A 26,734-nucleotide genomic window follows, 5' to 3' on the forward strand; every position below is an offset into this window, starting at 1 on the left:
TACGATGGAAAATTCCTGGCTACGCCACTGATGCAGACAACTCAACATCAGAGAAATTCTTCTTCTTCTTCGTTCTCATTGTTATGCTGGAGTGTTCAGATGACTAGACCAATACATGAGATGAACTGCGCAGTGGTTTCCAAATCAGGGAGCTCTCCATATAGTTTTCATTCTATTGGGGTGATTTGGGGCCAATGTCTTATGCGGGCCTCATCAGAGAAATGAAACCACACTTAATATTAGTTCAATGATTTTATCAAAGCGTCACGATCTAAAGTGAAATAAAGCATATCATTTTGTGTCCCAATAAAGATGCTTTCTTAATCATAATGGGCATACGCTGGCAAGACTTCCTTACACATCACCTTGTTCTCCTGGCGACCGGTGTGGACAGTATAGAAGCACTAATTACCACTCGACAGCTGCGCTGGGTAGGACACTCATCCCTCATGGGGGAGGACTACGTGCTACAGGCGATCTATTTTGTCGAGCTTAAAGGAGGACGGCCTAACTGAGATGCTTTCTTAACTTCCGAATAGCGGAGTCGAAAATAGAAAGTGCATCTATTTCTAGACTGTAGTTTGTTTTTACTCGTTGTCACGTGATGTGGGGTCAGGAGATGTAGAACAACTTTGTGGTGCAGAACTTCTTATGAACTCGTTAGCAATCACAACCTTAACTTTTTTTCTCCTAACCGACGATACAAACGTTGATTCCATCAGAACGTGGTAAATAATTACGGAGAGAAAGAGTTAATCCTGGACCGAACACTCTGTTGGAAACAGAGGAATACATTTCTTTTATTCAGTGACAATGTTTGGGAATGGGGCCTACAAAATAGTTCCCTCTGAGGAAAACAAACGCAACAATCCGATTTTGTATTAAACTAAACCCATTCCCCCAATGTGTGGATAAAAAGTTTCTTTGAGACATTCCAATTCTGAACAATACTCTATGTTATATTATTAGTGGTTGAGTGGTTAAGCGCTTGGCTGATAAACATGGGGTCCTGGGTTCGATTCTCGTTGAAGACTGGGATTTTAAATTTGAGGATTTTTAGGGCGCACATGAGTCCAACAAACTCTGAGTACCTGACTTTAGTTGGGGAAAGTAAAGGGGGCTCTTCGTTGTGCTGACCTTGCGATCTATGGGACAAATGATGCTAAGGTCATCTGTTTCTTTGGCCAACGGTTAACGAGCATGGTGTATTGTGGCCAGCACAACGACTAACCGCTTTTACTTTCCCTAAACTGGGTTTACCCGTTAAGCCGATACATTCATATCATATATAAAGTACTGTGATTACATGTATACCCGATTGGTTTAAAAGTTTCTTTAGTTGAGATAAATTTAGCTATTAAAACTGGTTTACCCGATTTGTTAAATGAATAGAATTATAAAGTACGTCAGGACGTCTAAATTCGCAGATATAAGGAACGGATTTATGTAAAAATGCAAATTTGAAGGTTAAATTTATTAAATAATGAAATCAATGGACTACATTTCATATTTTCATGTGTCAAAGTAAGAAACTATCTTCGCAAAGTGTATTTCTTAAAATAAGATCTAGATCTAGATCCTTTCGATCTTGTCTCAAGTAAACATGGCCTATATAACTTTATATAACTTTTTTTTAGGACTACTTTACATACGTTACTATTCCAAATAGTATCCAAGGAACATTTATGCAAAGTTTTATCAAGAGTGGTCAAACGGTTTTGATTTCTATGCGGAACATACGCGGGACATACATACATACGCCTTACTTTCTGCTTCATAGTATAGATATATACAATTAAGATACAATTAAGACAATACGCTTACTCAATCATATCCGCTTGTTAAATATAAAGAAGAAAGACAACATAGGACCCCTATCCAATTATCATTGGTACCCCCCCCCCTCCCCTTACGCCTCAGCCGAGCTCACGCCAAGTCTCCCTCCCCGCTAATGATTTATTAATGGTAGCCCCCGCGCGCAAACACAAGGAACACGATACTTATTTGAGCGTGTGTGTCCGCGCACGAGCGGGTGTGTGGCTTGGCCTTAATTGGAGGGCTAGCTGTCATAGCGATTTCATTCTTTATTGATGTTCCGACAGATAACACTTGACGCGGCGGCCCCCCTCCCCCCCCCCCCCATGTAATTAGTCTAGCTCCATCATCAGACTGTATTACACATAGCGCGCACTAATTCAATTCTATCTTCACATTGTAATGCCAGAGAGAGAGAGAGAGAGAGAGAGAGAGAGAGAGAGAGAGAGAGAGAGAGAGAGAGAGAGAGAGAGAAGGGGAAAAGGGAGATAATAAAAAAAAATTCAAGAAAACAGGAGCGGTAATAATGATAATAATGGGAATGAAAATATGAACCAAAAAAAAAAAAAGGGTGAGGAAAAATAATTTGAAGCGAAAAAGAAGGTTAATCAAGGGGAAAGAACTAATGAAATTTTTACAATTTTTATCTTCCCTTGTCGACACTGGCGTAGGTTTTCAAATTAGATGACAGCAGTGTTTAAAAAACTTATAATGAACTTCGAATCATTGGTAGTAATGATTGTCCAAGTTCAAATTTTTTATATAGCATAGCACACTGCAATATGACCGTATTGCTTAGTATTGCTACTGGTATCTAAATGTGTTGTAGGGAAGCAGAAGCCCCGGCATACAACCCTGCCTCATTGTGGCGCCCTGGTGGAAACGATCGTAGGAGGAAACGAGAAGGCCAAATGGGTTGCGAAACAAGATTTCCGTGGGAGTGCCCAAGGGGAGTGCGAGAGTATCCTCATTGCACTGTGCGGCATTGTCAAAGAGCTCCCACGACATTGTCAGCAATCATGGCGCCGTTCCTAAATGGCGTGTCCCGTACGGCTAGCCTGGTATAGTATAGGAAAATGGCAGTGGCTCCAGGTATACAAGGCTTTCGGCCGCGTCTCTAGTAAGCGAGTCCGGAGTGACCGTGTCACTGGAAATGACAGCGTCAAAATAGACACGAGTAAGACCCTCTGCCTGAAAGAACACACTGTTCAATCAGGCCGGTGAGAGGGAGATCTCGTTCGCTTTTGAGTTTCAAGAGCCTATGGCTCAACTCTACCTGAGAGCTTCAAATTGGGAGGCAGAATTCATATCACTACTTAGTATAAACTTATATAGAAATCAGTGCTGAATTGACCGATACGAAACACACACTATAGCTTAGAGTCCCCAGTTGTTTCGGGCATGTGTGTGTGAATTTTTTATTTTTTTTTGGAAAAAAAAGGGGGGGGGGGTAAAAAATGGTTACAGTGATATTTTCAATCATTCTTGCTAGATGCATGTCGCGTAGGACGTAATCATCGTCTTTTTTAAAGTCACGTCTGTATTATATAAGAGAAGATAAGAGAAATGGAAAACAATTCCCTTATGATGATTCTAAGGAGTCCCATATCTTAAATAACCCATGAGCCTTATCAAAGATAAATCTTGTCCGAAAGAAATACATATTCACGTGTTGTGCTGGTGTAAGGATACTTGGGTTAGGGCTCTGCAGCAAGTGGACGTAACAGTGGTCAATTAGGTAACAAGCAATGTTCCAATAAGGTAACAAGCAATGTTCCAATTAGGTAACAAGCAATGTTCCAATAAGGTAACAAGCAATGTTCCAATTAGGTAACAAGCAATGTTCCAATAAGGTAACAAGCAATGTTCCAATAAGGTAACAAGCAATGTTCCAATTAGGTAACAAGCAATGTTCCAATAAGGTAACAAGCAATGTTCCAATTAGGTAACAAGCAATGTTCCAATAAGGTAACAAGCAATGTTCCAATTAGGTAACAAGCAATGTTCCAATAAGGTAACAAGCAATGTTCCAATTAGGTAACAAGCAATGTTCCAATAAGGTAACAAGCAATGTTCCAATTAGGTAACAAGCAATCTTCCAATAAGGTTACATCGTATTGACATGTTCATTTTGCATGTTCCCTCAAAAAAAAAATATGATTAGTAATTTACTCGTAGCCCAAACATGACCTGTAACATACAAAAACAGCACTAAGGTACCAAGATTATTGTGAGAAGAAGGTGAAGAAATGGTGAAACATAGATAAGCTGCAAGGAAGACTCGAACCACGGACCCCCTCCCCCCTATCCGTCCCCGTTGCCTAGGAGAGACCAGGCAACAGTCCAACATCTGCCTAGACCAGGGGTTCTAAACCTTTTAAGCTCGGCGACCCCTTTTTACAATCTCCACTCTGCGACGGTAATACGGCTAACTACACCATGTTGGTTCTAGACCTAGATAGATTTGTAAGTCTCTAGACAAATTTACTTTTATTTATTTTTCACTTAAAATAAAAAAAAATAACGTTAAACTAGAATTTTCCCCAAGTGGCCAACGAGCTAGTAATTCTTTTCTCAGCTATATACATCAAGTGTTAAATATCTAGGAAAATCGTTAGAGCAGTATTCGAGATCAGCGTCCACCCTCCATGGGAAAGTGGTTTGAATAGAGTTATTGTAAACAACAAGATGCATCAATTCACATCATAATTGTCCGACACTGACAGACACTCTGACAGATACTGACAGTAGACACAAAAATCTACAAATTTCTGCCTTCATCAAGCTCACCCTGACCGACCCCATGCCTGTCTTTATGACGTGACCTAGTCATACTGAGGGGGGTCAAAGATTAGCGGTCAATGTAGAAATCAAATAATTAAGACATTAAATGTGAGTTCCCTTCTCGACATCCCCCCCCCCCCCCCCGAGAATGACAGATCTATCCAAAACTTTGATCTGTCGATCTTTCCTACTCAAACCACGATTTATGTACTCAGTCTGAGACTCGGGTGACCTTTGACCTCTCTGTCATTTCTCACATCTTTAAAGTCATCAATGTGGCGGACATTGCGGGTGAAGATCTTGACAGATTCCGTCGAAATCCAACGACAATGAAGAATTTATCCGTCCAAATAGACAAATTTTCTCTATTATCTAAATTTTCTGGCGGCATCGCGTATAAATATGACAACATGATGCGACCTGAGCTTTCGACCCGTAAGCAACGGGTTCGATACTCGGTGGATATTATATTATGTTTGTCTTTAAATAATTGTTATTTTAGATTTACTATTTCGGTATTTGTTCACGTGAGATACAAGAATTAAGATTTAGAGTTAGAGTATCCAGGTGACTGGTCATATACACAATACTATTCTATACTCTATCCCCAATTAAATATTTGGAAGTAGGGTAAATCTTTTGAGAGCTATAAGAAAGCGAGAATCGACTACAAGGTGTCCACACTTTGCCATCAGTGTATCTACACCTAAAAAATGCCCCTGTACGTAAGAGATTTGATCACTCCATATGCTCCTCAGAGAGCCCTGCGTACAATGGACTCAACGCTTTAAGTGGTGCCACGTTTCTCCCTCAAAAGCTACGGTCTGCGGGATTTTGCAGTGCACGGACCAAAGGTTTGCAACTCACTCCCCATTGATCTCAGATAGACAACATGCTACACCACTTTTAAGGAGAACATTAAGACCTCCCTGTTTAGAACTTTTTTAGATTAACTGTCATTTTAGCTGTCGTGTTTGTGTTTGTAATGTTGTAACATCACCTTGAGCCTACATTTTGTTCTGTTCACAGCGCTTTATAAATACAATTATTATTATTATTAATTATGATAAGGTCGCTCTGCGCTCATTATTTATCATGAAAGGCCAAGGTGTGGTGAAAGTAGTGGAAATCTTTGGAGAGATGAGAACGACTAGAATACTTCTGATCTTGCCGCTGAGAACTTATCTCCTGAAAGCCATCTTTCACTTTATTTATCAATCTTTCTTGTCCTATCATTTCCAACCCCGATAGAACGTTTTATTTGTTCTAGAAACGCTGACTGCAAGTAAAACGCAACTCTGGCCAAGAAATTACAAATGATGTACAGCAATACGAATCGGAGAATCGTCTTCTGTACCTTTATCAATAGCCTATCTTATTGACTTCAATTAACACGCAAAAAAACAATTTTTACATTAGCTCTATATCTATAGATGCTAATTATTTATAGTTTTAATGACATTTTACTATATTCTTATTTATTAATGTTAATGCTTATTGTCATGTAAATAAAAATAAATATATAAAATACTGTTAATTTTATAATTTTTACAATTATTATTTGATGGATTAGAGCAGGGCTGGCGAACCTATGGCACGCGTGCCCAAGGTGGCACGCGAAACGATTTTGTGTGGCACGCGACGACGATGATATTAAGAAGTGTGTTGTTTTTTTTTAAATCACGGATATCTCAATTTACCATAATTAATAACGTTCAATTATTTCCGAGAACTGTAAATAATATGGAAGAAGCGCTAGTGGATCATATTCCATATACTTTTTTTTATATGACTGTTTCATTTGGGGAGCATAGGGCATAATAATTTTTTTTCAAGACAAATCTCGTATTTGAACGAGAGCTCCTTAGCTTCCGCCATTTTGTTGATGTTTAAAACGTGTCGGTCTTAGATCGATTGCTAGCGTTGCCATCAATAAATTTTTATCAGAATAATTACCATAACATGTCATTCTCAAAAATAAAAAAAAGAAAACTTAAAGAAGAAGAAGGAAGTGGTAGACCTTTTCAAGAGTGGTGGACTGAAAGATATGGAATGATTCACAGAGAAAACAAGAAGCCTTATGTGCCATGTGTTTGGAAAGTGTTGTTTGTCGGACATCATCAGTAAAACGTCATTATGAGTCCAATCACAGCTGGCTTTGAGGCAAAAGCGAGGATGAGCAAAAAGAACATATATCGCGTGAGTTAAAGAAAGCGATTTCACAATCCAGTTCTTTTGTAAACTTTGTTAAAAGTTCTTCTAGCTTAGTGGCTGCAAGTTTTGAAGTTTCAAAATTATAGCTAAGCATGGAAAACCTTTAAGTGACGGTGATTATATCAAGGAAGCAATGTTAGAATGTGCGTCTTATTTGTTTGAAGACTTTCAAAACAAGGATAAAGTCATTCAGAGAATAAAGGATTTGCCAATAAGCCGAAACACGGTTAAAGCAAGAGTCATGAAATTGCACGTTAATATTCAAGAACAAGTAAAGAAGGATATTAATGCATGTCAAGCCTATTCTATTTGCCTTGATGAAAGTATTGATGTGATATCGTCCGCTAGACTGGCCATCATTGCCAAATATAGCAAAGGAAATGAAATACACGAAGAACTAATAAAATTAGCAACTTTACCAACGACAACAAGTGCAGATATAATGTCAAACTGTTGTGACTGAACTCAGAAATGCAGGTGTAGATCTCAAAAAAAAAGTTTCTGTTACAACTGATGGTGCTCCAAGTATGACTGGAAAAGATGCAGGTTTCGTTACTTTGTTTACAGGACATGTTGGACACCCACTAATAACTTTTCACTGCATTGTGCTCCACCAAGCCCTATGTTCAAAAAACGGCTTAAAGGAACTTGAAGACATTATGAAATGTGTAACAAAAACCGTAAACTTCATTACTGCCCCTGCTTTGAATAAGAGAAAAATTGAACAGCTGCTAATTGAAGTTCAGTCCAGTTACTCTGGCTTATTAATGGACAACAACGTACGTTGGCTAAGCCGAGGTCACGTTCTGGAACGGTTTGTGGAATCCCTTGATGAAATTCGAATCTGTATGGATGATAACAAACAAAATTGCTCAGAATTAAAAAATGTTGACTGGCTTATCAGACTAATGTTTTTTACCAATTTTTCATCACATTTAAATGAACTTAATACGAAGTTGCAAGGTTTCGGAAAATCTGTCGATCAGGCATTTGACATCTTGACAGCATTTGAGAAAAAGTTGAAGATTTACAAACGTGACATAGAGAAGAATTTAAATATTTTAACAAACTGAAGAAATTTTATGATGATTTAAAAGTTCATGATACTACCGGCAAAGATTATCAGAAAAGATTGTTTTTAGAGATGATTGACACAACTGCTGAACAATTTTCACTGCGTTTTGAACAATTTCGAAAATTTGAGAACACCTCCTAATTTATAAAATATCCAGATACAGTAGATTTTAAAACAATGGATTTGACCATGTTTTCTTGGATGGGATTACACGACTTTGAAATGCAACTTGTTGAGTTTCAGTCCAGAGCAATTTGGAGACAGAAATGTATTTACTTACGAATACGACTTGAATTAATTGAACGTGAACGGTTAAATGGATCATTAGAACCTCAGATATTAGCAGAAAATGATATTCTTCAAGTTTGGAATGACCAGCCTAAAACTTTTAATACTCTGATAAAAGTAGCAACATCCATTCTGTCAATTTTCTCGTCTACTTACTCATGCGAATCTTTATTTTCTACAATGAATTATATTAAATCAGATGCCAGAAATTGCTTGAACTAAGTGCGGCGTGTGTAACTTTGAAGAATACACGGTATACACCAGATATCAAACTGTTATCGTCTACCACACAACAGCAGAAGTCGCACTGAGTGACCTGCCCTAAGACTTCAAATCTGTAGGTCAGGATAATAAAATTGAATAAACAAGTAATATTGTTACTAAGTTGTTTTTATACATGCAGTTGACTTACTGGTTGTAGCACTTCTTTTATATAGTGCGTCACTAGAAGACCTACTGGGCACGCAACAATCTTCATTGTTTTTAAATTGAAATTAATTGGCACTCGGACTGAAAAAGGTTCGCCAGCCCTGGATTAGAGGATGAAATGACCGGGGGGTTGAAGTGACCGGGGTTGAAGTGACCGGAGATGAAGTGACCGGGGATGAAATGACCGGGGTTGAAGTGAACGGGAATGAAGTGACCGGGGATGAAGTGACCGGGGATGAAATGACCGGGAACCACAATTACATTACAGTCTATATAAGCAAGCAAAGTACACACAATTAGAATTCTCACACTTTTGATGTCAATGGAAGATTTTAACAGTCGACAAATAATCAGAGCGACCGGCTTACCACCGCCATATATGAGTTCTGTAATGTCTCATACCTGGCATTTGATGAACAGTAGTTAATAATGCCATTAGACATATCTCCTGACATTAATAACTGTCAAGAAGACATGCATGACTATTTGTGATGTTTTTATGCAATCAATTTTCAAAGTGGATATACATGTAAATACATGTAATAATTCGTCAAAAAATCAATCCAAGAAGCGGAAAAGAACTATAAAGAAAAATAAAACTATTAAAACCCCAATAAACTTAAACTTGGTCATTTGACAAATGACTATAAAAGCGTGAACATGGACGCTGTGGAAGTAACTAGATCCAGTATCTAGCACCACACGAGTACTGAAAGACTGAAATCAATACGATGAGCAAATCAATAACTTCTGTGAAAGGAAAAACTCAAGATGCTTTTCTTTAAATTTACAATTACTTTGTATCAAGACATTTTCAAAACTTTTGTATCATTTCCAACTTCTCCCCAGAAAGTTTGTTTAGCGTAGAGTGACCATGCTTAATGGTGCTAATAGTTACATTTAAAAAAGTATTACAAATCGTTTTGAAATAAATTTGATACGCGCAAATCGATTAGAAAGTGGAATTCTTTAGAGAAATGTTGGATGGAAACACAAAATGGAATGATATTTGAGTCAACATATAAAGGTTGTCGCGGAGTGGTGGTTGAGCGATAAAGTGCTTAGCTTCCAGACATATGGTTCTCGGGATTGAATCTCAGTGAATGCTTGGATATTGAATTTTGGGGGAAATTTCAAGATGTCCCAGAGTCCAACAAACTGTAATTGGTACCTGACATTGGTAAAGGGCAGCTGGTTGTTGTACTGACCTCATGGCAGTCCAATTAACCGTTGACTGGGGATGCAATGACCAGGGGATGAAATGACCGGGGATGAAATGACCGGGGGATGACATAACCAGGGGATGAAATTACCAGGGGATGAAGTGACCGGGGATAAAGTGACCGGGGGATGAAATGACTGGGGGATGAAATGACCAGGGGATGAAATGACCAAGGGATGAAATGACCAAGGGATGAAGTGACCGGGGGATGAAATGACTGGGGGATGAAATTACCAGGGGATGAAATGACCATGGGATGAAATGACCAGGGGATGAAGTGACCGGAGATGAAGTGACCGGGGGATGAAATGACTGGGGGATGAAATGACCGGGGGATGAAATGACCAGGAAATGAAATGACCAGAGATGAAGTGACCGGGGGATGAAATGACTGGGGGATGACATAACCAGGGGATGAAATGACCAGGGGATGAAGTGACCGGGGATAAAGTGACCGGGGGATGAAGTGACTGGGGATGAAATGACGGGAACAAATTAACTGTCAGCCATAGAAACAGATCACCTTTTTAATCATCTACCCTAATAGATGGTAAGGTCTGAAAGGGGTTGCTTTACTTCTCGAACTCGACCCTCCACAGAGGAATGCCGACTTGTTAGGCTAGGCACTGAGCCATTCTCCACTTACCAACGAAAATCATTGCCTACTATACAGTGGCTCTCACTACACTACCGTACTGATGTGAGACCTGGGTGATCTATAGTAGGTATCTAGGGTTCCTGGATCGCTTCCATTAAAAGGTGCGTCCGGTCCATAAAGGCATACGCTGGCAAGATGACCAGACAAATAACCATGTTCTGCTAGAGGCAGGTGTGGAGAGTAAAAGAGTACCACATACCATTTGAAAGCTGCACTGGGCTGGACATCTATCCCGTATGGGAGATGACCGCATGCCAAAAGTGATCTTCTTTACACTCATCCTAAATCTTCGGATTTGAAGACATTGTCAATATCTATAAAGTAGTGGTAAGTTCATAGTGTAAGTTATAGTTTAATGTAGACCAGTGGTTCCCAAACTTTTTTTGTCTTGTAGAACCCTTGGAAGTCTTCGTAGACCCCTGGGGGTCTATATAGACCATTTTAGGAATCACTAGGGTGACTAGACACTTTGTTTGAGTTGTATTTGTTGAATTCTTAATTGACGTTGCCACACAGGGAGTACAAAGGTACGTAGATCAATAAATAAATTTCGACGTGAATGGGACGTAACTAAATGTATTAACAAATTTTAAATATTTAAATGGTTCTGTCCCTTTGTTCTATTTATAAACTGTACGCGTGTAAAGCTGTATCAATTATTGAAATGACTATTTGTATCACCAAACTAAAATGATTCATCTCTATATCATTAACTAGATCTATTATTCTAGTCTAGAGTAGTATCTTTCAATATTTCGAAATCTGGAGCAATATCACCCAAACTAAAATTTTCTCAGTAGCTTATCTAATGCTTGTCTGTTTATCTGTTTGTCAGTGGTTTCTCTCATGTGTTGTTTGTATTTAGTTTACCTGTTTACCTGTAATTTATCTGACATTTACCTGTAATTTATCTGGCGTTTACCAGTACTTTATCTGGGGTTTACCTGTAATTTATCTGATGTTTACCTGTAGTTTATCTGGCGTTTACCAGTACTTTATCTGGGGTTTACCTGTAATTTATCTGATGTTTACATGTAGTTTATCCATTATTTACATCTAATTTATCTAATGTTTATCTGCAGTTTCTCTATTAATAACCTGTGGTTTATCTGATGTTTATCTGTAGTTTATCTGATGTTTATCTGTAGTTTATCTGTAGTTTATCTGATGTTTATCTGTAGTTTATATGTAGTTTATCTGTGTTCACCTGTAGTTTATCTGATGTTTATCTGTGTTCACCAGTAGTTTTATCTGATGTTTATCTGTAGTTTATCTGTGTTCACCTAAACTTTATCTGATGTTTACCTGTAGTTTATCTGATGTTTACCTGTAGTTTATCTGATGTTTATCTGTAGTTTATCTGTGTTCACCTGTAGTTTATCTGATGTTTATCTGTAGTTTATCTGATGTTTATCTGTAGTTTATCTGTAGTTTATCTGATGTTTATCTGTAGTTTATCTGTGTTCACCTGTAGTTTATCTGATGTTTACTTGTAGTTTATCTGATGTTTACTTGTAGTTTATCTGATGTTTATCTGTAGTTTATCTGATGTTTATCTGTAGTTTATCTGTGTTCACCTGTAGTTTATCTGATGTTTATCTGTGTTCACCTGTAGTTTTCTGATGTTTATCTGTAGTTTATCTGTGTTCACCTGAAGTTTATCTGATGTTTACCTGTAGTTTATCTGATGTTTAACTGTAGTTTATCTGATGTTTATCTGTAGTTTATCTGTGTTCACCTCTAGTTTATCTGATGTTTATCTGTAGTTTATCTGTGTTCACCTGTAGTTTATCTGATGTTTATCTGTAGTTTATCTGATGTTTATCTGTAGTTTATCTGTGTTCACCTGTAGTTTATCTGATGTTTATCTGTAGTTTATCTGATGTTTATCTGTAGTTTATCTGTAGTTTATCTGATGTTTATCTGTAGTTTATCTGTGTTCACCTGTAGTTTATCTGATGTTTATCTGTAGTTTATCTGTGTTCACCTGTAGTTTATCTGATGTTTATCTGTAGTTTATCTGATGTTTATCTGTAGTTTATCTGTAGTTTATCTGATGTTTATCTGTAGTTTATCTGTGTACACCTGTAGTTGATCTGATGTTTACTTGTAGTTTATCTGATGTTTACTTGTAGTTTATCTGATGTTTACTTGTAGTTTATCTGATGTTTATCTGTATTTTATCTGATGTTCACCTGTAGTTTATCTGTGTTCAACTGTAGTTTATCTGATGTTTATCTGATGTTTATCTGTAGTTTATCTGATGTTTATCTGTAGTTTATCTGATGTTTATCTGTAGTTTATCTGGGGTTTACCTGCAGTTTATCTGATGTTTACCTGTAGTTTATCTGATGTTTATCTGTAGTTTATCTGTGTTCCCCTGTAGTTTATCTGATGTTCACCTGTAGTTTATCTGATGTTTATCTGTAGTTTATCTGTGTTCACCTGTAGTTTATCTGATGTTCACCTGTAGTTTATCTGTGTTCACCTGTAGTTTATCTGATGTTCACCTGTAGTTTATCTGTGTTCACCTGTAGTTTATCTGATGTTTATCTTTAGTTTATCTGATGTTTATCTGTAGTTTATCTGATGTTTACCATTAGTTTAGGTGATGTTAGTCTGTAGTTTATCTAATGTTTACATGTAGTTTTTCTGATGTCTACCAGTAATTTATCTTATGTTTACCTTTAGTTTAGTTGCTGCTGGTGTGTAGTTTATCTGAGGTTTACCTGTAGTTTATGTAATGGATTACCTGTAATTTATCTCGTGTTTACCTGTAGTTTATCTAAAGTTTACCTGTAGTTTATCTGGTGTTTACTTGTAGTTTATCTGGTGTTTACCTGTAGTTTATCTAAAGTTTACCTGCAGTTTATCTGGTGTTTACTTGTAGTTTATCTGGTGTTTACTTGTAGTTTATCTGATGTTTACCTGTAGTTTATCATACATTGAACAGTTGTGACTTGTTTTTCTGTTATTTAAATGTTTATTATTAGAGACTAGACTTTTGTTTGTTTGCTTGTTTGTTCTTTATAGTTTTTCGTCGTTTTTCTCTAGTCCATTTTTAGGGTGTAATTTCATCCCCAATTAAATATTTTCTAGTCATTATGTAATTGTGAAATTGAGACTTTAAGCATTCATTTCAACATATATATATATAAATATGTTTATTTACAATGCTTTTTTGCTGATATTTTTGACATGTCATTATAATGTTTAGAGTGTTCGCACTCCCCCTCTTCTAGTTGAGAAATCTAATAGTATATATGCAAATAAGTTAATATATTGTAAAACTAGGTGTGTATATACGATTTAATTATATTGCTTCTTTTTGATGTACGGGATGCCAGTACTGTCCTACGCATAGGGATGCCAGTACTGTCCTACGCATAGGGATGTCAGTACTGTCCTACGCATAGGGATGTCAGTACTGTCCTACGCATAGGCTACGCATAGGGATGTCAGTACTGTCCTACGCATAGGGATGTCAGTACTGTCCTACGCATAGGGATGTCAGTACTGTCCTACGCATAGGGATGCCAGTACTGTCCTACGCATAGGGATGCCAGTACTGTCCTACGCATAGGGATGTCAGTACTGTCCTACGCATAGGGATGTCAGTACTGTCCTACGCATAGGGATGTCAGTACTGTCCTACCCATAGGGATGTCAGTACTGTCCTACGCATAGGGATTTCAGTACTGTCCTACCCATAGGGATGTCAGTACTGTCCTACACATAGGGATATCAGTACTGTCCTACGCATAGGGATGCCTACTGTCCTACGCATAGGGATGTCAGTACTGTCCTACGCATAGGGATGTCAGTACTATGCTACGCATAGGGATGTCAGTACTGTCCTACCCATAGGGATGTCAGTACTGTTCTACGCATAGGGATGTCAGTACTGTCCTACGCATAGGGATGTCAGTACTGTCCTACGCATAGGGATATCAGTACTGTCCTACGCATAGGGATGTCAGTACTGTCCTACGCATAGGGATGTCAGTACTGTCCTACGCATAGGGATGTCAGTACTGTCCTACGCATAGTAATGTCAGTACTGTCCTACGCATAGGGATGTCAGTACTGTCCTACGCATAGGGATGTCAGTACTGTCCTACGCATAGGGATGTCAGTACTGTCCTACGCATAGGGATGTCAGTACTGTCCTACGCATAGGGATGTCAGTACTGTCCTACGCATAGGGATGTCAGTACTGTTCTACGCATAGGGATGTCAGTACTGTCCTACGCATAGGGATGTCAGTACTGTCCTACGCATAGGGATATCAGTACTGTCCTACGCATAGGGATATCAGTACTGTCCTACGCATAGGGATATCAGTACTGTCCTACGCATAGGGATGTCAGTACTGTCCGACGCATACGGCATAACGTAATGATCTAAAATCTAAGCCCAAGGTGTGTTGGAAGTAAAGGAGATCTCTTGAAAGATGAGAACGATTTAGAATACTTATGATCATGCCGCTGATAAATTATCTCCTGACGGTCATCTTTCACTTTATCTTTATTTGTTAATCATAATTTCTGGAATTTGGGCCGCGCCACTTTAAGCCTTGAGATAATACGTTATTGAGTGTAATAAATGCTGACTTCACCCATCCTTTGAAGCTGATTCAAATCGCCTTTATAAGCTTTGTTTTAATCCACACATATGTAGTGGGTTGGCACTGAATTGAATAAATGACCAACACAAGGTGAAGTTCATTTTCAAATTTCAATTACAGACAAAAACAAACAAACCGGCAGACATACAACAACACAATGAAACTTGTACAAAAGGACTACACAATGTGACATCAAGAAGCAGATGCGAAACCAAGCTTCAGCAAGGGGTGTCAGCAGAAAGGGACAGTGGCCACATGGATTCTTCCTTTCTTCCTCTTCCAGTGAGACCAACATTACGCCGGAGTTGATTTGGATGCCTTTCCGGGGCAGAGGTGAACTCGTTCTTTGCGGACCGGTGCTGGGTCAAGTTTGGTAAAGAGCTAGTGGTCTAGACAGCCCACAGGTTGTGACGTTGCAGGTCAGTGTTCAGGCCTTCTATGACGACTGGTCTCAATTAAACTCAAGGAAAATATTTTCTACTCTGTCTATCTTCAAAAAGACACATAGAGGCACCTCCGAATTTGCAAATGTCATGTAATTTGGGACGATCATACTAATTTTCAAAATAAAGACGTGACAACATCGAAAAACAGAAAGTCAATACAAAATAAAACAACAACAACAACAGATTGTCTCCAATAACGTGTTTTATTTAACTTTAAACATATCGATATTTCTTTTAATATCGATACATATTTTAATATCGATACTTTGTGTTGTTTTTTTCTCGATTTTCTTTTTCTTTTTTTTTTTTACCCCGTAGTACAACAAACAGCAGGAAGTGGATAACATACTGATATAGTGTCACACGATATAGGTCAGTAACGTGACTTGAACAACACATAACAGTGTCACAACTGATATAAAATATAAAGAGGAGACGTGAAAGGAAATTATGCTGGTCGTCTCACACCTTGTATAACACAGAAATCATTGGAACAAATATCTATACAGAAGAGTGCCGGTGGGGCACCCCACGAGGTACCCATACAAAATAGAAAAAATCCTAAATTTCGACGGGTCAAAACATGTATGTGTTTTTAAATCTCATAGCCGGCAACGCTGTTGTGGTTTAAAAGTGTCCGCTTATAGTGTGCTTGTATACTCGTAATATACTTAAGATAAACCAAATACATTTTTTGTATTAAAATATAAATATTAAATGTTTATTTTTTTAGCGAAGCAAAATTAAATTTAATTTACAATTTTGTTTCTTTCATAATATGGCATGGTTTTTAGATATTATAATTATTTTTTAAAATTGATAAGTGGATTTTTATTAAAGCTTTCTAAAAAGTGTAGGGGCCTCTAAATACTTAAATCTGGGCCTGGACAGAGTGTTGTCACTTTAATAACAGACCAGAAATACAATTGATCGTTGGAAAAATATTTGTTAAAAAATGTCAAAATGTCTTTAATTTCATCCTATCCACCTTTCCCACCCCACTAAGGTGGTGGTCCAGCGATTTAGAGCGAGACCGATGGTCACAATAGGCCGCAACACTGACAGACCTGTGACGTGGCTATTGGTCTTCACTACCCACATGTTGTGACTTCACATGTCTGTACGTCAGACGTATGTTGTGGCAACAAGCTATTGGTTTACCCTGACCACATGCAAGTGTCCGGCTTACTGTGACGATTGGTTTTGTTTACAGTGGATTATTACAATCAATTTTGTAGAAACACGAAAATGTACACACTTATTAAAACTTATTTTTATACATTTCAGATGTTCCTTCAAATTATAAGCCACACATTTCCCATAAAAGTCCATTAGTTTCCAAACAATAGAACAATAAGATCATGAAATTGATGATTGTAAAACAATTACATGCTATAATAGTGGCGGAAAAACATTAGACTATATACAATTTATTTAAAAAAAAAAACATTTTTTTTTTAATTTACACTATGAAAATGTGAACAAATTGGTTCATTTTTTTCCATTATTTTCTTTTAGTAATCATTCATTATGATAGAACTTTAATTTTATTTGTGTTAGTTATGAGAAGTGTACGTTAATATGCATTAAAGCAAAGCTATGTAAGTATTAGTAAGTAAGCAGATATAGTTATAGGATAATGAATAGTAGAGTTTTAAAAGTATTGGGGGGGGGGGAGGGAGGGGGGGAGGTAAGCTATAACTACACTTAGCTGTGTCTATTTGTTTAAATGTTATACTGAACACGAACATCCGCTTAATTAGGTGTACGCATTGCGAACATACCCGGACCATGTGACTAGACCAGTGGTTCCCAAACGGTTTCCTTAACGGAACACTTACCACATTCTGAGTATTTAGCTGAACACTTTGCTTATTTTTTTAGAGAGATTAATTCGCGTAGTGGGTTGCTAGTTAATTATTTGTGGAACACCTATTCAGTCTTCTGGTGTTGCGGGAACACAGTTTGGGAAACACTGGTCTAACATACATCACTTCAATCTGATGTTGCCTTGTTAGGAGAAAATGTTTACATCGTTTCATATATAAGAACAAAATACTTTATAACAGACAATCTAGCTACAGTTTGCTTTTTAAATTTTGGTTTTGGTTTTAAGCGCCTGAAGCTTTTTGAAGGCGAGTCGAGGAAATGATGTCAGCTGTACGCCATCTTGTGTTTCGAAAGCAGTGCAGGGACATAGGCGACATGGAGTGGCACTGTGTTGTATTACGATAACAATAAAAACAATGACATGACATCAATTGATGAATACATCAGTACATCTACGTCATTTATGTACAATAGGACAATAATAGTGTCATCAATTCTTTTGACATGACAGAAATGTAAATAACATTTGAAATACAGAGGAGAAATTAGGAATTAAAACTTTACAAATATCGCATCTTTCTTTTCCTTTAAAAAAAAAGTTGTAAATTAATATAACATAGACCTATATAGACAAATAGAGAGAGAGAGAGAGAGGGGAGAGAGAGAGAGAGAGAGAGAGAGAGAGAAAGCTAGTCATATGTAATTTGTAACAAATCGCAAATTTTCGACATTCAGAAGCTTCACTGACTTTAGCTTTAGCTTATGCAAAAACAAGAGACGAACATTTAAAAAAAATAAATTATTTTCCTTATTTTCGGAGCTGGTAGTGGCCTATAACTTCACATTATATGTCTTTCTTATAATGCTTCAATATTACACAAGTATTTCCAGTGACCTAGTCCAATCAAGTTCTTTAACAGCTCATTTCTACATAAGACGGAATTCAAAACGCAAGCCTATTTTTTTTTTCATTTAACTTTTTATTAAATCAATGAAACATTTGAGGTGATTGCGGAAATTCCCACTGAGCAATGTTCAGCCAAATGTAATTTTAAGATGATTATAATTTGAAAAAAATTATAACGGTCAAACTAAAGTCTTTACTGTGAGGCCAATTAGCTACTAATTCCTTCCCCCCCCCCCGCCCAATAAATTTACACATAAACTGTCAAATTTCCATGAAAGTCGTAAGAACCCTTTTCAGAATCCGTGTTCCCCCACCCAATTTCTACATAACAAGAGTTCGAAAGCTATTAAGAGATAATGTCATGAAAATTAGCTTCCACTAGAACGACACGTTTATATCTAAACTGAGACTCTATTCTATTCAAAGTTAAAAGTGACTGACCTAAAAACAAAAAGTAATCCCTTGATATTTTCAATGCTTGAATAGCACTACGCGACAATGAACGATCGAGCGCACAATATTTTTATAACGCTATAGGATTTCATCTAGAGAATTAAGATGTTACTAGTCGACCGGCGAGATAGCATACGCTGCTATTTTGCATGGCCAACCTTAGGCCACTGCAACCTAAGCGACCGCAGTGGGCCCAGCACTTTTATGGGACCCGCGCTAATTTTAGATGTATAAATTATTAAATTAAACCATTTTATAACTTATAACAGATTTCCAGCGGCCTCCTGTCGATTTAACAGGAGGTCGTGGAAATCTCCCGAAATTGCAAAATATACGAAAAAGTCCTGGAAATATCCGGAAATTATTAAAATCTTTTGAAAACTTATACCAATCTCCTGAAATATACAGACGAAAATTGTTTTTTTTTTTTTGTTCACTCTTAAATTACCTAGCATAACTCCCTCCGTCCGAGTTGCAAAAATAAAAGAGTGATCTTTCCATTGTGTCCAAACTCTTGAGCGTGCTCTGTCGCCTCGATAGTTACTACAAAGAAGTTTACTCCCCCCCCCCTTTTTTTTAACGTGAGGTAGAAATAAATAAAAAAAAAAGAGTGCTATTGCAACGGTCCTGCCCTGTTATGTTGTGACTACGTGTTCTCCCCCCTCCCCTCTCTTGTTTTCTAGTGGACTATCCGCAGAGTGATCTTTCCTTTACTCCTTACTACTCGTTTAAACTGTTGAGGGAAGAAGAGAATTATATATATAGATTTGATGTGATGTTGAGGTTCAGTCATTTTATTTTACGCTTTCCTCATAAATTAAATTTAAAATATTGATAAGAATTAAAAGCTTCTCATTGTCTACATCCGGTATGGACGGACTTTGGTCATTAGAAAAAATAAAATTTAAAATATGTATTGACATTGATGTAGTTATTGTTATCTGTTATAAATAATTTTAAACAGTTGTGCTGTGTTTCACTATCAAATATCAATCACTATTAATATTTAAATATTTAAATGAGGGACTACCAAATTTTTAAATCTGTAAAGCATATGTTTCTGTCTATGGTGACAAACAATAAATATCTTACATTTTTTTTATACATTAGAAAAATATGTAAAATACTTTTGTTCACATATATTACATAATATAATAGTTGTGAAAATATCAAAGGGGAACAAATAATGAAAATGTTTAACATGCCAATAGTCTCGGTGTCCTCCCTTTGACTTTTAAACTTTTCAGATGTGGTTTATGAGATAGCATAAATTTATAATTTATTTCTATTACATGTGCAGATAAAGTCACTAAATTCATTTTGAATAAAGTTTTGACTTAAGCTTAGATAAACATTCAATAAGTTTTACGAGGTCATTTCAATGTAAACAAATTAGTTTATTTCGACTCTACAATAACTATACAAAGCGAACCATTTTAACGAGTAATTAGGCAAGCGTCTTTGGTGCACAGGCTACCGATAAGGTCTCCAAATAGTTAATAAGCATCTTTGAAACTAAACTTTATTCTTATAATATTGAATTAGGCATCTGTCCTTTCAAGTCTTTTAATTCACATTAAAAAACTTACAAATCTGCTGATAATTAAGAATCTTTAAGCTCTACACTTGACCACTAAGAATTGTGGAATCTTTTTACACAAATGTTTGAATAAAATATAGAAGCCTAATTTGAATTAATTGAAATGAATTTTAAACCAAAATATTTTTTTAGGTTCTTCCCATTTAGGACATACATATTTTAGAGGTTACTTGAAAATACATTGACCCGAAAAACATTTTTTGTAATTGTGAGATAGAGAGAGAAAGAGTGAGTAAGAGAAAAAGCTAAAAGAGAGAAAGCAAGAATGAGTGTAAGAGGGATAATAGAGGGGTAAGAAGAGCAAAAGAGATTAAATGCGAAAGAGTGAGAAAGTGAAAGAGAGAGAGAGAGGGGGGGGAATTGAGAGAAAGAGAAAAAAGATTAAAAAAGAGAAGAAGAGAGGAAGAAAAGAGAGAGAGAGAGAGAATAAAGGAGAAAAAAATTGAGGTACAAAAAGAAAAGAAAAGAATATAATTACACCAGCCATCTTAATATAACTTGTCAATGGCATGCGATTCAAACAATAACAAATCCAATAAAGTATTCCATCCTCTGAAAAAGTATTTGTGGTGTCATGAGATAGCTATTGGTGAGCGACCCAGAAACAAAAAGGGCGGGAAAAAACAAACATATCAATACATTAACAATACGTACAGAAGTGGATAAGGGAAGTTACTCGTGGGATTTGGTAACAGTTGAACAGACGATCTCAATAACAAGCGAACAAACTTATTTGTAACAAAAAAAAGGTTTTACACCATTGTTTTCCAAACTTTTGACCAATGTGTACCTTTTTAATAATTTTTGTAATGCTGAATACCCTTTGCACCCTCCCACCCCATTTTATTAATTGACAAACGATGATAAATGAATATTTTAAAAAAATCAGCATAGTTAATAAGGTGCAACGCGTACCCCTCTCAAAAGTCTTCCCGTACCCCTGGGGGTACGCGTGCCCCAGTTTGGGAAACACGGCTGTACATCATCTCATCTCTGACTGTGGTCCCTCAGAACAATACTATCTTATAAATCTTATCTTATAAAATACAGACTTTACAGAAGAAGATGATTACGTCCAACGCGTGTATCTAGATCTATCAGAGTTACGGTAGAATTATCTATATCATAAACTGTATCCGTACATAGCTCTACACTCACATAGAATGGGTTAAAACAAGATCTCGATTTAAATATTATGCCAGACAAATCGTTAATAAATATTTTTAAAAAGTTGATTCCTGTAGATATCATAATTCAATTATTTACAAATTACTCTTGACTTTGGTTTGGGGCAGTGGTTTACAAACTATGGCACGCGGGCTACTTTCGGTCATCAAAGTTCAAGTGTTTAAAAACGTATATGTATAATAATAGGAAATATCAATTTGGGAAGAGGATGTGATTTGGTTGATGTTTCGGCTTACATGCACACACACGCATACACACACACATGTCGTATTTTTATTTATATAATACAGAGAAACAACGGGATAATGTGGTAGAGAGTTTTCTGAATATTGTTGTTTTTGTTTTCTGCAATCATATGCTTCGACGCCGCCTTCAGGTTCCCGAATTGGAGTGGCTCCTCTGTTTCCCTTTCATGTACCCAGGCTGGCGCATGTGGCGTAGAGAGGACGCTGAAGCCAGCGCCTGCTCCGAGTCTCCGTCGCACTCCCCTTCGCCATCGGCGTCGCCGAGGTTACCGTCCCCCAAGCCGTTGTCCGCCAAGTTGCCACCGCTGCCGTAGTCGAAGGAAGGGAAGTTGAAGAGGTCCTCCTGAGATTGTCTCCCTTCGTCAGCGCTGCCTTCCTCTTCCGGTACAGGGATGAGCCGCCGCTTGTCGTCAAACTGGTTCTGTGGGCCGAATCGTCTTGCCGGGAGGGGTGCGTAGGGCCTGAAAAGAAAAGAAAGACACATTTCTTTAAAATTTGAAATATTTTTTAAATAACAATTTTCATTATTTATGTACGACCAAATCGGAAGAGGGGGGGGGGGGGGGGGCGGTGGCTGAGTGGTAAATCGCTTGGCTTCCAAACCTAGGGTCCTTGATTCCAATCTCGGTGAAGTCTGGAATTTTGAACTTCGGGATATTTAGAGCGCCTCTGAGTCCACCTCTAATGGGTACACGACTTAAGTTGGGGGAAAGTAAAGGCGGTTGGTCGTTGTGCTGGCCACATGACACCCTTCTCGTTAACCATTGCCCTCACAAATAGATGACCTTGACATCATCTGCTCTGTAGACCGCATGGTCTGAAAGGGGAACTTTACTTATGTACAACCAAATTGCTGACAAGAAAGAAAAAAGACAAATCAAAACGAAAAATAAATAATAAAAAAAACAACAACTAAAGAATCCCCCCCCCCCAAACAAAAACAACAAATAAATAATTCTTTTTCTCCCCCCCCCCTTATTTGTTTCATTCTCTTCCTGTTTCTATTCCCCCCCCCCTTTCTTCTCTTATCTCGCTTTTCCTATCTGTTTTCTTTATCAGGCAGTCAGCCCTAATTTTAACTCTTTCTCTCCGTAATTATTTACCACATTCTGGTGGAATCAACGCTGGTATCGTCAGTTAGGAGAGAAAGGGTTAAAGTGATCACCAGGATTGTATATTCAGGATGTTTAGATCAATGAATGACACAAAATGGAGCTGTTTCTCTTCAACACATTCCATGCCATTTCCTATCACAATCTCAAACAGTCCTGAGCTTGATATGTCCCAATCATTGGCCTCCTTCAGTCGTAGAACGACTATGAAGTGAGATGAAAGCCCGGGCATTGTTTATGGTCGGAACGATGTCGCCCACACAGCAGTTCCCCCCTCTCCGCGCAGCTGATGTGACTAAAGGAACGGAACATACAATACAGTTTGGGCTCAGTAGCGCCGCAGGATCTGCCAGGCTGTAACACGGTGTGCCACAGTCTGCCTAAGTGTCACCAGCTCCTGATTTTTCCTCAGGGCTGTCTCCCGAAGTCTTTCCCGTGTTTGGGTATAGCCGCAGGGCAGCGGTGGTTTGGATTCAGAGTTTTCCTTTTCCTAGATGGGTAGCCAACCAAGGCTAACGAGCCCCTCCTGCCCGAAGCTTACTGGTTTAGGCACCAGTTGCTCGCCTTTGCCCCTTCTCCTGTCTGTGGTAACGGTTCCGCCAGGCTCAGTAACTGAACCACACGTGAAGGCCAGGAGTCGGACTGGTTGTCAGAGACTATTTGAGACACATGCCATTGGAAGCACTTTATAGTATAGATGATGGGCTTAAGACCATTGCCACTTCCGGCGTTAACAACCTTGCGGAACCTATGTCCCAATACTACTTCAATAGCCTACTACTGCGATTTGAATTTGGGAGTACTATATATACTGCATTCCTTATTAATTTGGACTCGAAGAGAAACCTTAATATTAATATTATTATTATTATTATTATGTTAGTCATTCTCTGGCGCTGCCAGGGTCGAGTTTCGTGGCAGGTCTGCAGCAGTACCGCCCTCTGACAGGCAATGAGAATGTTCCAAGGTATGTTAAGGGCCTTGAAGGTATCTGTGGGGTCAGTTGTTATTATCCCCTCGGTTGATATAACAATGGGGTATTATTATTATGATTATTATGTTGGAAACGAACGAGTATTCATTCTCTGGCATGGACAGGGTCGAATTTCGTTAAAGAGAAACACAATTCAATGTAGTCTCTTTATTATTATTATTAATAATATTTCATCAAATAAAATCTTTAAAAAAAACAACCTTTGATGACGCAATCAATATCTGTTCTTAAGTCTCGGAACCAAATAGTCTTTAAACCCATCAACTTGACAGCAGACGGATCCATTAGAGTTAATGTCTTGTGGATGCTTTTAAAGATTTTAGTCAAATGTACGGTATATACAGACGAATGAAATGTAACAATGAAGTCAGTGCCTGTTCTTAGAGTTGGGAAAATGGGCGATGGCTTTTGTTATTTCCATACTGATGACGTGCCTAGATTTTATATGTGTTTTTTTTTTAAACTGTAGGCCTATAAACTTACTTAAATTGAGATAAAGGAAACTCCATTGGGTCCAAAATTAACATAAGTTAGGGTAAGTAAAGGCTCTATAGATTGCAAGATTTGAAATTGGTACTTTTACTTAGATATATTTAAGATATATAATAAAACTAGTATATATTATATAGCGTGTATATATGGCTCCTTTTGTCTCGAAAGGCAATGGATGCGCCCAGGTGAGTCACTGGTTTTGGTTTAATCTTGAGACGGGGCAGAATCTGGTGAGGTTAATCAAGCCAATTCTAGAGCGGCAGACTTGCCACAATTCATACATGTGTATGCCTCTGATTCAGGGCTGGGCAGCTTTCTTTTTTTCCCTCTTGATTAAGGCCGCTTCAATTCTTTTGTTCTCAGCAAGGGTTGTCCCAGCACGCACAGTCTGTCTCCATGCACTCCGGTCTTTGGCTATGTTTTCCCACATACTTTCGCTGATGCCTGTGGCTCTCATGTCTCGCTTGCAGTATCTCTATATATTAGTCTTGGGCGGCCCTTGGGTCTGACGTATAACGTATAGCAATATATATATATATTACATTACTATAACATAAACAACTTTAAGCCACCTTTAGATTCTACTAAAAGCAAATTTTAAAACTGATTTCAAGCCAGCACGCATGCATCTATGCCCCCAGCAAACACATGCTCTGTCAGACACTTACATGTACGCCCTTGGGTCACCGCGTGGTTCCAGTGTCCTCATATCTGGCTGGACCTCCATCGCGGTCAGTCCAGGTTTCGCCAGATCATCATAGCTGATTGCTGTCTCTTCTATAGAGTCCAGTCTCCTGAAATGAGTAAAGCGATAAGGGAATTATGTTAATTAGGTTTCAAATAGATCAAGGCATTTTCAGGCGTTAAAGGATGATACATCAACACCTCACTGTACACATTGTGAACTGAGTGGCTGTATTGTTGTTAAATTGGCTTTCACAGCTTATACCATATTGTAACCATATGTTGTTGGTCGGTCATTGGCTTATAGCTCCAAACAGTAATATTAACTAAACCGATGTAGGCGTATTATATGGTATTGAAAATAGTAGAACTTAAAATAAATTGAAAACTACTTGATTAATATGCAGATGTAGATTTTATCCTTCAATGCAAATAATAATAATAAACAAAATGTAGGCTCAAGGCGCTGTGATAACATTACAAACATAAATATGAGAGCTAAAATGACAAACTAATCCAAAAAAGTTTTAAACAGATAGGTCTTAAAGTTCTTGAATGTAGTGTAGCATGTTGTCTGTCTGAGATCAATGGGGAGTGAGTTCCAAACCTTTGGTCCGTGTTCTGATAAAAGCTGTTATCCTTGGAAATGCACATAAAAAAATCAATTATATCTAAATATATCCATCTGGTACTAACATATTATAACTTGATACTGCAAAATCGATAAAGTCATAAAATTGTGGACAATGTGAAACAGGAAAACTATAATGAATTAAAAACTTTCAATCTTCCCAATATAAATTGGGAACAATTAATATCGGCGGCAGATGTCGACACAACAAGGCGCATTAGGCCGTAATAACCGAAAAGAGGCAAAGGGCCCCCAAAAAGATAAGCATAAGCCCCATTCTCCCATTAAAAAATAAGGGCTAGAGACTTATAAATAAACAATGCCACAAGCAAAGGAGGAAGTTAGCTGTAAAAAATTCGTGCTGAAAGCAAAAGGTTTTCGCAGTACGATCCTCTTCGTATCTACCAAGGCCACTTAGAAAACCACACCACTGACTTATCCCCCTTGGATGATGTTATTTTAATTGTTTCGCAGACTGTATCTATTTACCAATTTGTTCCATCCCCCTCCCCCCCCCCTTTTTTTTAAATAAACTAGGAGTTTGGTTAAAAACCGATTTTGAACGAGAATGGCTTTTGTTTCTATTAAAATTTGAAACTGATTTCTGTATTTGTTTTCTCTGTTTTGTTCTGATTACATTTCATTTCCTAAAGATCGAACAGTTTATTATAAATGTCGGTAAACAAAAAACATTGAAGATGACAAAGTGAAAGAGACAAAATAAAAAATCTGGGGCATCGATTTTCTCGTCCTTATGTGTCGAGAAGCAGATTTATTGTTTCAGAGTTGGCAACAAACAGAGAAACATAAGGAAACAAAATGCGATGGTGGAATTCTAACAAGGACAACAAAAAGTGTATAGTTTGGCATGCCGTGTTACATTTTAAAAGTGTTAATAAATTACATTTGTCAATAAATTTAAACTTTGCTCTCTCGTCTCCCCCTTTTTAATAATGCACGTTTAGAGGACAAAAGTCAAGAGTGTTGCGTGAGTGGGCGTATTTGAGAAAATAAAGGAGGCATGAACCTTAACTGGAGAC

The 26,734-nt window shown here is 37.6% G+C and overlaps 1 protein-coding gene across 3 annotated transcripts in view; it reads right to left on the bottom strand.

Annotated features, from left to right (window-relative positions):
* Positions 1-17,647: 17,647 nt before the first annotated feature.
* The window catches only part of LOC129928294 (uncharacterized), an 89,125-nt gene continuing 80,038 nt past the window's right edge, over positions 17,648-26,734 (bottom strand). For all 3 annotated transcript variants that reach the window (XM_056042057.1, XM_056042058.1, XM_056042056.1), the window contains exons 4-5: positions 25,048-25,173; positions 17,648-22,242 (exon numbers count right to left, since the gene is read on the bottom strand). In XM_056042057.1, coding sequence (XP_055898032.1) covers positions 21,909-22,242; positions 25,048-25,173 — 460 coding nt within the window. In that variant the 3' untranslated portion in view covers positions 17,648-21,908. The remainder of the gene's footprint in view (positions 22,243-25,047; positions 25,174-26,734) is intronic.

This window comes from Biomphalaria glabrata, chromosome 9 (genome assembly GCF_947242115.1).
Source record: "Biomphalaria glabrata chromosome 9, xgBioGlab47.1, whole genome shotgun sequence".
In the NCBI taxonomy this organism is placed as follows: domain Eukaryota; kingdom Metazoa; phylum Mollusca; class Gastropoda; family Planorbidae; genus Biomphalaria; species Biomphalaria glabrata.